This window comes from Myotis lucifugus, unplaced genomic scaffold (assembly GCF_000147115.1).
Source record: "Myotis lucifugus unplaced genomic scaffold, Myoluc2.0 scaffold_8, whole genome shotgun sequence".
Lineage (NCBI taxonomy): Eukaryota > Metazoa > Chordata > Mammalia > Chiroptera > Vespertilionidae > Myotis > Myotis lucifugus.
The window spans coordinates 9,252,853-9,265,303 of record NW_005871056.1 but is presented as its reverse complement, the minus strand read 5'-3'; the positions used below and the strand labels follow the sequence as shown (position 1 = coordinate 9,265,303).

Genomic DNA, 12,451 nt, shown 5'->3' with positions numbered 1-12,451 from the left:
TTTTAGCATCCATTAATGATCCTTGCCTAGATCCATTATTTCATTAGAGGTTGCAAAATGGTGATTTTTCTAATTCTATTATTCTTTTTGCACTTATTAGCTAAAATTGTTCTTAAAAAACACACACCTTAACTTCATCAATTATGAATTAGTATAAACATGCAGGTTAAATGTGTGATTTACTTCCTCATTCTTTATCAGTTTTCAAAATAATAAGTTGGTCCAAGCAGCCTTCAGTGGTGACCAATAACGGGCTTATTTTTTTTTTATATAATTATTAAGTCACACATTGTATAGATTGATGTGTTTCAACCCATGGGTGTCATCATTATTTCTGATGCTCAAGATGCTTTAAGTTGGCTCCTGTGTCTTTTATTGTGACACATTCATACTTTGAATAAAGGGATTTGAACCTAGGTTCATTTAACTTCAAAGCCAGTGTCCTTCCCACTGTCATTGTACCTCTTGAAGGACGCTCTTAAAGAATAGATGAGACTGAAATGGCACAGTTGAGGGGGGCATTTGTTAGGATAGGGTTTTGATGCAGGAGTGTCAGCCTCAATGAACATAGGTCTAACAGTAGGAAGGTTAAAGGCACTTGTGGCACAAGGGTCTGGGCTATGAAGTGCTGAGAGGAAAGGAACATAGGCCAGAAACTTAGCACCAAGGACTTTGCTAGCTGGGTGGAGGGATTTGGTCTTTTTAATACTTAGGTGGCGGGTCATGGGATTAAGTTGATGATATTTTGTTTCTCACATGAGATTGGAAGAAAATTATTTTCGAAAGAAGGCCCTCTTGATTGCTGTTTTCATTGGAGTTTGCAAAGAAAAACTCAGCCAAAGAAGCCAATATCATCTAAGTAAAGTCTGGAAATAATCACTTCTTGAGTGATTGTTAACTTTCTCAGGACCCTGTAATCCTTAACTGTTCATCTTTCACATGTGATATACTTACGTTGAATTTGAGTCAGTGGAGTGTGTGTGTGATTGTGTGTAATATTTATGTAGTGATAACCAAAGTATATTTAAGTAATTTATTTCTGTTGGCTTACTGTTGCTTGGCCTCCTGTTACATTACTGACTATGTTGACATACAAGGACTAATTATGGATTGGTGGGCTTTATCATATTTTAGTGTAATATCTGGCTAAATATTCACTAAATTTTATTTACTGATTCCTAGGGCCCCATGGTTATGAATGTGCTTCAATTTCATAATGCCTCCTGCTATGGCAGACATCCTTGACATCTGGGCAGTGGATTCACAGATAGCATCTGATGGCTCCATTCCTGTGGATTTCCTTTTGCCCACTGGGATTTATATCCAGTTGGAGGTACCTCGGGAAGCTACCATTTCTAATATTAAACAGGTATGATAATAGTTAGGATTTCTATAAATGTAGCTTATTACTATAACACTTAAGGGAACATGTTCTTCTATTATGGAAAGTATTTACAATATAAATCAAAGGATACATTTGAGGGACTTTTAATCTTTAGTTCCTGACATTGAAAAATTTTGATTCATGCTTTATCTCATCCTCATTCTTACTCTCACTTTTAATTTTAAAAAATCCATATGTGATACCTGAATTAAGAAAAATAAGCTTATGTTAGCTAGTTTGAAATGTTTGTTCAGTTTATTAAAAGGAATTTGACATTGTCAAAGAAAGTTTTATTTTGAGTTAAAATCTTTGAGCTTATTACGCTTTTTTTCCTATGTGATTTTTGGTTGGTTGTCTCTTCTCTCTTTTCCTTCTCCTTCTCTTCCTCTTTTCCATCCTTAACCCACTACTTTTCATGGTGACTCTTGGGGAAGAAAAAGTTTTCTGCTATTCACTAGATTTATTTCCCCCCTCAGATATGAATGGTATGTCCTCATTTGGAAGCTATTTCTTTTACATAGCAAGGCTTGCCTGTTTTGTTGGATTATTTTTTCAAGTGAATTGATGAGTGCCATTGATTTGTAAAGACTTAGAAACATAAATGAAATTGTTTTTCTAAACTTTCTCTTTAATGTTTTTCAAGTAGCTGAACCCAATCTGGAAAGCAAGGGTTATGATATTTAAAGAAAAAGTATTTATGACAAGCTTTTAAAAAAATATGTTTATTGATTTTTAGAGAGAGAGGAAGGAAGAGCGACAGGTAGAAACATTAATGACAGAGAAACATCATTGATCAGCTGCCTCCTGCACACCCCCTTCGGGGGATTGAGCCTGCGACTCGGTCATGTGCCCTGACTGGAAATTAAACTGAGATCCCTTGGTTCCTGGATCAGTGCTCAACCATTGAGCCACACCGGCCAGGCGACAAACCTTTTTAAAGCTCATGACTTTGGACAGTTTTTTTTTTTACTCTTAACCAATGTTTCTTCATCAGGGAGACATGAGAACTCTAAAACTGCCTGATCCATGAAGTTAAAAGAAAAAGGAAAAAAAGACATTTTTTAGGTAACCTGCAGGTGCAGAGAGTACTTACATTTATTTTGACCAGGATGCCTATGGCTTTACTTGAACCTGGATTAACCATTGATACCCTCCTCCTTTTTTGTTATAAATTGTATGCATATTATAAAATATGCATAACATAAAATTTACCACCCTAACCGGTTTGGCTCAGTGGATAGAGTGTCGGCCTGTGGACTGAAGGGTCCCAGGTTCGATTCCGGTCAAGGGCATGTACCTTGGCTGCAGGCACATCCCCAGTAGGGGGTGTGCAGGGGGCAGCTGATCAATGTTTCTTTCTCATCGATGTTTCTAACTCTCTATCCCTCTCCCTTCCTCTCTGTAAAAAATCAGTAAAATATATTTTTAAAAATTTACCATCCGAGTCATTTTTCCATGCACAATTTGTGGCGTTAAGTACGTTCACAATGTTGTCCGACGGTCATTACCACCCATATCCGACACTTTTTATCATCCCAAACACTAGCTCTGTACTCATTAAATGACAGACTACCCTTTCTCCCAATCTGGGTAATCTGTATTTTAGTTTCTGTCTCCTGTGAATTTGTATATTCTTGCTCCTTCATGTAAGTGGAATCACACAGTAGTTGTCCTTGTGTTTTACTTCTTTCACTTAGCATAATAGTTTTAAAGTTCATCCATGTTGTAAAGTGTATCCAAATTTTATTCCCTTTTAAGGCTGAATAATTTCCACTGTATGGATCCTACCACATTTTTGTTTATCCATTCATCTTTTTTGTAGTTGTTGTTAATCTTCCCGAGGATATTTTTTTCCATTGATTTTTAGAGAGAAGAGTGGAAGGGAGGGAGCAACCCAGGCATGTGCCCTTCGCCAGAATCGAACCTGGGACCCTTCAGTCCACAGGCCGACGCTCTATCCATTGAGCCAAACCAGCCAGGGCTTTTATTCCCTTTTAAGGCTGAATAATTTCCACTGTATGGATCCTACCACATTTTTGTTTATCCATTCATCTTTTTTATTGTTGTTGTTAATCTTCCCCTGAGGATATTTTTTTCCATTGATTTTTAGAGAGAGAGTGGAAGGGAGGGAGGAGAGACACAGAGAGAAAAACATTGATGTAAGAGAGACACACCGATGGGTTGCCTCCCGCATGGTCCTGACCAGGGCAGGGCCATCATTGAGCCTCAACCGAGGTACATATTTGATGCTCTATCCACTGAACCAAACCAGCTAGGGGGCTTTCTCTCTCTCTCTCTCTCTCTCTCTCTCTCTCTCTCTCTCTCTTTAATATCATTTTCATGGCTGTGAAGTGGTATCTTATTGTAGTTTTTAATGTGTACTTCCTTAGTGACTAAGGGTGTTGAGCATCTTTTCATGTTCTTATGCACATTTTTAGAATTGTCTAAGACCACTGCCTGTTTTAAAATTCAGTTGTTTTTATTGTTGAGTCATAGGAATTTATTATATATTCTCTATTAATCTTTTATCAAATATATAATTTACACATAGTCTGTGGGTTGCCTTTGCACTCTCTAGATAGTGTCAGATGCACAGAAGATCTTAATTTCAACAAAGTTCATTTGCCTATTTTTTCTTTTATTGCCTAACATTGCTTCTCTTTTTTATATAGCTATGAGACTTGGCCATGGTTTTAACCTAGGTCTCTTATCTTCAGCTTCTGGTTTTCGTACTAGCTGTAGTTAAAATATGCAATCCCATCTTGCATTTGTAGGGTGACTATTTTATATGATCTCATCCAGGAGACCTGGGGAGAGATGAAGAGAGATTAACTGTGTTCATTCTGACAGGGCAATATTAATAAAGTGACCCCTTGTAAATAGAAAAAAATGCAGAACAAAAATAAAACTATTTTGTATGGGGGTGATGATACATACTTTAAAATTTCTCTTATTTTTTTTCAAATTAGAAGTTATTTTTGTTCACAAGAATGTTAACTATGTAAGTCTACACTGATTCTTATTCTTCATAGATAGTCACTTTTTTTAATTAAAGAAAAAATTTTAATATATATTTTATTGATTTTACAGAGGAAGGGAGGGGGGAAAAGAGATAGAAACCTCAATGATGAGAGAGAATCATCAATCACCTGCCTCCTGCATGCCCCTTATTGGGGATCGGGCTTGCAACCCAGGCATGTGCCCTGACTGAGAATCTAATCCTGACCTCCTGAATCATGGGTGGACCCTCAACCACTGAGCCACACTGGCCAGGCCATAGATATTTACTTTTAATAATTTTGTATATATGAGTGTATTTTTTTGTGTATTATGCCATTATATTACTTTACAAAAATGGCTTAATATTCCCCTGCAAGTATTTTTGTGGGTGTGTTAATCCTCATCTGAAGATATTTTTTCCATTGATTTTTTTAGAGAGAGTAGAAGAGAGGGAGAAGAAGAGAGAAAGAGGTGAATGTGAGAGAGACACAGTGATTGGTTGCTTCCTGCATGTGCCCTAGGGCTGGAGATCGAGCCTGCAACCTAGGAATTGAACCCAAGACCCTTCTGTGCACAGGCTAATGCTCTAACCACTGCGTAACACCGGCTAGGGCTCTCTTGCAATTTTTTATTTTAAAGTAACACACCTTAATATGTCTTTGATAGCTTTCCATATTTAGTTTATTTCTATTTTATATTCATAGTTCTTTAATGTTCTACAATTTATTTAACCAATCTCTTACTGCTAAACGTTTGTCTTGTCTTCAGTTTTTGAGTTTTACAAACAGTGCTACAGTGAGTATCCTTGTAGATGTGTCTCTGTGCACTTAAGCAAGTGCCATTTCAGAAAATGTCTTATTTTTTTCCTGCAGATGTTGTGGGCACAGATTCATAATTACCCAATGTTTAACCTCCTTATGGAAATTGACTCCTATATGTTTGCATGTGTGAATCAAACTGCTGTATATGAGGAGCTCGAAGATGAAACAAGAAGACTCTGTGATGTCAGACCTTTTCTTCCAGTTCTCAAATTAGTGACTAGAAGTTGTGACCCAGGGGAAAAATTAGACTCAAAAATTGGAGTCCTTATAGGAAAAGGTAATTAAAAATTTTTCTAATATGAATTCTTAACATGTTTTTTGCGATATATACCAACATGTAGTAAGTATGATCTAAGACATTGCTATGCAAAGTGTGGTCCACAGACCAATGATGGTCTGTAAATTGTTAGCAGTTACTGAGTCAAGAACAGAAATCATGAGTAAAAACTCCTCTAGCAATGTGATAGTGCCACAATATCCAAGGGCTTAAGTTTTATGTTTGAGTGACTTATTTTTATTTTACAAAAATACTGTTTTGACAGGTTGTAAAAAAATATGTTCTTTTGCCTCAGATAGTTTGAGAAGCCCTTTTCTAAGAGATACTGAACTGCCCCTACAGTATGAACATAATTTTTAAAATATATGTTTATTGGTTCTTTTTAAAAAAATTATCTTTATTGTTGAAAGTATTATAGATGTCCCCCTTTTTTCCCCATTGACCCCCCATCCTGCCCCTGCTCCCCCATGAATATAATTTATATACAATTCTCTATGCCAACCAAGACTTTAAGCTGATAAGTTTCCATAAGTAACCCATATTATTGACAAAGTTTACTCCATAACTAAAATTATCTTTAAGAAGTTAATTTTGTAGTGAGTCAAGATACAGCATGTCTATAGTATTCTTTGCAAATTAATTTCAGGGAGAATTGTTAGTAACAAAGTAAAAAACAAGCAGGAGTCTCTCTTCTGTAGTAATCTCAGAGACCAGTGTTTACTATCAATATCTTCCTGCCTTAGACAAGATACTGATGTGAAGTGAGTACTATAAGGGGTTATTGAAGAAGAGACTTAGAAGTTTAAATACAAAACCAAAAAATCCACTGGAGATTATTGGATCTGAATTGGCTACCTATAGTAATCAAATTTACTATTAGAGTATAGTATAGTACCTCCCCTTTATGATAGTATCTTTAATATAGTACCATCCCAAGAACCATCCCATTTAAAATAGTATTCTTTGATCTTGACCTAAGGTAATTCAGGGTAGCCAGTAATTACACTGTGAGGCTGAACTCTTCCCTCTGAGTACTTAGAACAGAACCCTGTTGATTTGCTAACGGCACCCTGTTCTTTAAAATGTTTGATTACTTCAGAGGATAGCTGGTTAGCTTCTGGCAATAATTTCCCCTCCATTAAATAGATGTATAATTACATACCATACAGACTTTTTCTTGTATATTAATAGACTTTGTAGAAAGCATTCTTTTCCATTTTTCTCCAAATGATCCAAAGATTTTTATAGGTTATTAATTTTCTCCATTAGAAAAAGTTTTTCCTTCACTTGAGTTGAAGAATATATGGAAAAGTAGAAAGAATTAAAAATCTCTTATAATCTTTTATCCTCTAGGATAAGACTATCTATCCACTTGATAATATTGTGATGTATCTAAAACATTTGGTAATCCAAAAGGGTAGCACCACAGAGATAGCCAACTTTCTTCAGAATATAGGTATCTTTTAAAAATTTACCATCTTTTCAACCCTTTAGATCACTGTATTCCCTTCTGGTCTTGCTTTATAAAACATAGGATTCATTAGCTACCATAACCTCTACCCAAGCTTGCCAAATTTAGTAAATAAAAATATAGGCGATCCAAATATTATATAGGATATACTTATGCTAAAAAAACTATTCATTGTTTACCTAAAATTAAAATAGAATTGGGCATGCTTTTTTTATTTATTTTTATTTGGCAATCTAACTTTACCTTACTACAGCACAGGGAATGTATGTATATTAGAATTGAATTTCTCTTTCTATAAGCAAGGTATTATATTTTACTCAGAATCATAAAGCTTATTGTATTATTTTATTTTGCAGAGTTCCTTACAATTTAAAAGATCAGCATGTAAGAAATGTTTTACTGTGTTAAACAGTTTATAAACTCTTAACTCTTTATAAATTGTACTTTAGATCTTCAGCATCTCTAGAAAAACTGGTGTTTTGATCATATACACAAATTTAAATGTTAACATTCATTTAGAAAGTTAAATAAGTCTGTTTTAATGTTTTAGAATCAATTTTCACTTTAAATACCTAACAAGTAAATTTTTGCAATTATTGTTTTGTATTTCATGACTACAACCGGGCTTGGTGAGGTCATGCCTCCTGGCAAAACAATAAACAATTATTTCAATTTAACTTCAGGAACAAGTTTGCTGCCGCCTCCTCCTCAAAGAAAACAATAGAACCTTTACAGATATAACTGCCTAATGGGTCTAAAAATACCTTCTTTTATTTTTTTAATTTTTATTTTTAAATATATTTTATTGATTTTTTACAGAGAGAGGAAGGGAGAGAGATAGAGTCAGAAACATCGATGAGAGAGAAACATCGATCAGCTGCCTCCTGCACACCTCCTACTGGGGATGTGCCCGCAACCCAGGTACATGCCCTTGACCGGAATTGAACCCGGGACCCTTCAGTCCGCAGGCCCTTTACAGATATAACTGCCTAATGGGTCTAAAAATACCTTCTTTTAAATATGATGGGCATGATTATTTTATTTTCTGTTTAATTCTAAATGATCATTTATAGAGCAGTTCAACCAGTGAGCCACACCAGCTGGGCTACTTTGGTATTTTATCTGGCTATTAATTGATTTTGTATAATATTTTCCTGCCCAGTTTTGTTTGCTTGATAAAAACCAATTATCTTGTATATTCTCTTACATTTTTTATATTCTCTTTAATTATTATTAGCTACTCAAAATGACTACTTTAAAAAATGTGTTTAGGTTTGCATGAATTTGATGCCTTGAAGGATCCTGAAGTGAATGAATTCCGAATAAAAATGCGTAAATTCAGTGAGGAAAAGATTCAGTCGCTTGTGGGATTGTCTTGGATGGACTGGCTAAAGCAAACATATCCACCAGAGCATGAATCATCCATCCTTGAAAACTTAGAAGATAAACTTTATGGAGGAAAGCTCATTGTGGCTGTGCATTTTGAAAATTGTCAGGTAATATAATATTATTTTAATACATATTTTGTCATAAATCTGTGACTTTTACCTGAATACAGCTCTACCCTCAGAGGAGGCTTTTGCTTGCCTAGGAAACTTTTATAAAGAGCATTTTTATTTTATTTTTATATATTTTTATAGGTTTCAGAGAAGAAGGGAGAGTAAGAGAGAAACATCAATGATAAGAGAGAATCATTGATGGGTTGCCTCCTGCACGCCCCACTCTGAGGATCCAGCCCGCAACCTGGGCATGTGCCCTGACCGGAAGGCTAAGTTGACTCGCACATGCGCAATACATATAAAGCTTGTGCTGGCGCCAATCGCATGCATGTGTTTCAATCTGTCATTGTTGATCGTGAATTTTGTTGACACTTCTATTATAGAGAAAGGGTGAATAGCGATATTAAAATATTTCTTCTAATTTCCTTTCAATATACACGAATCTGTGCACCGGGCCACTAATGATCTAATAATCATAGTTTTCCAGGGTAGCAGTTGGCTGCCATGAGAGAGAGTGAGCTTTCTTATATCTTTGATATATGATCATTTGGTGTGAAATTATAGAAGGATTCAGGTATTATTAAATAATCTTTAATATCTCTACCTTTGGGATTTATGCATAGGTTTAATAATATTCCATCACAACTGTATCTCATTTTTCACTAGTTAAAATTTCTTTGTTTCTTTTTATATGTTTATAAAATCAGACAATAATTTTAAATTATGGTTCAATTAGTATAAAGTAAAAATCTCTTACTAGTGACTACATATAACTCTTTTATTAATACAGACTAAAAACACAGGGGTTTTGGGTTACTTTTTAAAAGAATGATATTTACTGGAAAATGCATGTGATAAGCTACCTGAAGATAAATTTTTGTTAAATATTATTAAACTTTAGTTAAATATTTATCTGACCTGTGGAAACTGGCATACTCTAAAGCGTAAGATGAATTGCAAGTTATCAAAAATCTTAGCATATTTGGCATGGATACATTATATTTAGAAAACAGGAAGATTTACTGAAATATAGATGTAAATAAAGGATGTACATATGTGAATATTATGTATGGCTATTTATAATGTAGTAATAAGTACAAATGTAAAGAGTGTTTTGTTTTGTTTTTAGCACAAACGTTTAATTGTGGTGGGGTTTTTTTTCTACCCCTCTCTGTAGGATGTGTTTAGCTTTCAAGTATCTCCTAATATGAATCCTATAAAAATAAATGAACTAGCAATCCAAAAACGTTTGACTATTCATTGGAAAGAGGATGAAGTTAGCCCCTATGACTATGTGCTGCAAATCAGTGGGAGAGTAGAATACGTGTTTGGTGATCACCCACTAATCCAGTTCCAGGTATGAATATTAACTCTCAATTTACCAGGGAAGTGTGTGTGTGTGTGTGTGTGTGTGTGTGTGTGTGTGTGTGTATTTAACAATTTGACAATTTAAATTTCTGATATAAAAGTGTGTTAACTATAGTCAGCATTTGGAACCTACAGAAAATTATACTCAATTAAATAATAACCACAATCTTACCTACCTCCAAGTTAACCATTGTTAACATTTTGGCATGTTTTTGTCATTTTACTCAAAGTTACATGTATTTTTGGCATTATGTGTGTATCTATAATGTTTTCATTCTGCTTTTTAAATTATTTCAGTGTCATAATTTCATACAGTACTATGAATTTTTATACAATTTGTTATAGCTGCCCACTATTTCATCATATAAACAATGATTTAGATATGAAATATTCTGGGGGAAGTAAAACAAAATATTTTCATTAAATGGTCACTAATTGAATTGTATAAAACTTACTTGCAATTATCTGTTAACTAGGTAAAGTAATATTAAAAATTGCCATTATGTATTATAAAACTTTTCAGTTTAAGCCTAATATTTATATGTGTAATTCCCCCTTTCCTCCACCCCTCCCCCACCTTTTTTATTACTTCCATATGTGGTAGAAATTTTGTAAGAATTAAATTTCACCATCCTCCAACGTCTTTCCTTACCTTTCAGTTATTTATTACCATTTAGTCATGAATTCTCTGCTTATATGTGTTATGGAAGGCACTGAAGTGCCTCAGATTATTTTTGGAGTAAAGTGGAGTTTAAATAAGATATGTGCGGCGCACTACCCCTCCCCCCACCATACGGTGTGCTATTTAAAGGATAGGATCCTAGCTTTGCCTTCAAGGAATTTGAGGATTATTTTTTGAAATTACATTTGGAGACAAAAAACGATCATTATTATTAAGAACAATAAGCTGAGTGCCAAGTTAGATAAATAACTAACAAGATCTTAGAGTAATATGTGATCACTTTTATTTTTGTTTTGTATTAAGAAAGAGGAATACAGGCATGCCAAATATTAAGTGATGTTTGTTGCAGAATAAGGACCTGTGATTTATTAGAAGGAAATAGGGAATTTTACACCTTTGTTTTCAGATTTTTGGTGTGACCTTCAATTCTTGTGCTTTAGTAGGTAGGAAGTCTAACAGTGATTATAACTTCTATGCACAGCTTTGAGAGCTGTGGCATTCTGATAGTAAGTGCTTGAACTCTAGCTCATAAGAGGAAGAAGGAAGATGTAAAGTGCTTGGTGGGAGCATAGAAGTACTGCCTTCTTCTCTTCATCTTTTGCCATATTTTAAGGAGCCTCCTGCTTCTTTAACACCTTTTTCTTAACTTAAGAGGAAGGTATACTGTTTTGCCAAAAACTAGAATTTGTTATTATAAAGAAAAATAAAGCCACACATACATTTTTGTACAAGGTCATATTGGAAAGAAAATATACAATGTCGGCAAAGGAATATGAAGGAAATGGAATGATCCATCTTTCATAGTGAAAAGTTTTGAATGAATACATTTGTCATAATATCATGTAATTCCACTTATAGGCCATCCTGGAAATGTTTTTTATTTATTTCAAAAAATATATTTTTAGTGGTTCTACATTTAATACAATACATGGAATCACACTTTATATTTGTACTAGAGGCCCAGTACGCGGGGTTGGGGGGGGGGGGCAGTTCCTCAGCCTGGCCTGCACCCTCTCACAATCCAGGACCCCTTGGGGGATGTCCTACTGCCAGTTTAGGGATCAGGCCTCAACTGGCAGTCGGACATCCCTCTCGCAAAGTGGGAAACTGGCAGTCGGATATCCCTCTCGCAAACTGGGACCTCTGGCTCCTAACTCCTTGCCTGCCTGCCTCATCACCCCTAAACCCTCTGCCTGCCTGCCTGCCTGATTGCCCCTAACCACTTGCCTGCTTACCTACCTAATTGCCCCTAGCTGCTTGCCTGCCTGCCTCATCACCCCTAACCCCTCTGCCTGCCTGCCTGATTGCCCCTAACCACTTGCCTGCCTACCTACCTAATTGCCCCTAGCTGCTCGCCTGCCTCATCACTCCTAACCGCCTCTGCCTTGGCCCCCGCAGCTTCGTCAGGAAGGATGTCCGGAATGACGTCCAGAAGGTCGTTTGGCTGTCCAGTCTATTAGCATATTATACTTTTATTATTATAGATAAAGTTTTTCTTTTGAATAATACATTGGATTTCTATTCAGTTTGTTAGGAATTTTTGGTAATGTGAATAATCACCCCCTTTTTTACATGCCTCTGGAGAGTCATCCTGGTTTCATGGAAATAAAACAAGAGCCTCAAGCTGGGAGGCCAATAATTTTTTTCTGGGAAACAGTAATGGTTGCCTGGAGCCCTGTGCTAAAAAGGTACCAGGTCTACCTCAGGGATCCATAGGAAAGTGTGAGGTGACTTAAGAAATGGCCACATGGGTCCTATGTGCTAACCTTTCTTGACTGATTGGTGAAAGCTTGCACTGTGACATTAGTCTATGGTGTTCATGTCCTGCCCTAGAAAGGTATGCCTATTGTCAAACTGTCAGGTATTAAGTGCAGAAAAGAGAAGATAAAACATCTAGACTGAGGCATGTATTTCAAGGTTTAGCCAATAAACAAAAAAAAGTCAGGTGG

At 35.6% G+C, this 12,451-nt stretch overlaps 1 protein-coding gene across 3 annotated transcripts in view; it reads left to right on the top strand.

The window, feature by feature from the left end:
• Window positions 1-12,451, top strand: part of PIK3CB (phosphatidylinositol-4,5-bisphosphate 3-kinase catalytic subunit beta) — a 130,027-nt gene that overhangs the window by 57,662 nt on the left and 59,914 nt on the right. For 2 of the 3 annotated variants that reach the window (XM_023749581.1, XM_023749583.1), the window contains exons 3-6: window positions 1,183-1,369; window positions 5,257-5,482; window positions 8,226-8,449; window positions 9,630-9,809. In XM_023749581.1, the coding sequence (XP_023605349.1) occupies window positions 1,199-1,369; window positions 5,257-5,482; window positions 8,226-8,449; window positions 9,630-9,809 (801 nt within the window). In that variant the 5' untranslated portion in view covers window positions 1,183-1,198. Of the gene's footprint in view, window positions 1-1,182; window positions 1,370-5,256; window positions 5,483-8,225; window positions 8,450-9,629; window positions 9,810-12,451 lie in introns of those variants that run through there. The other variant, XM_023749582.1, reaches the window with a different exon arrangement.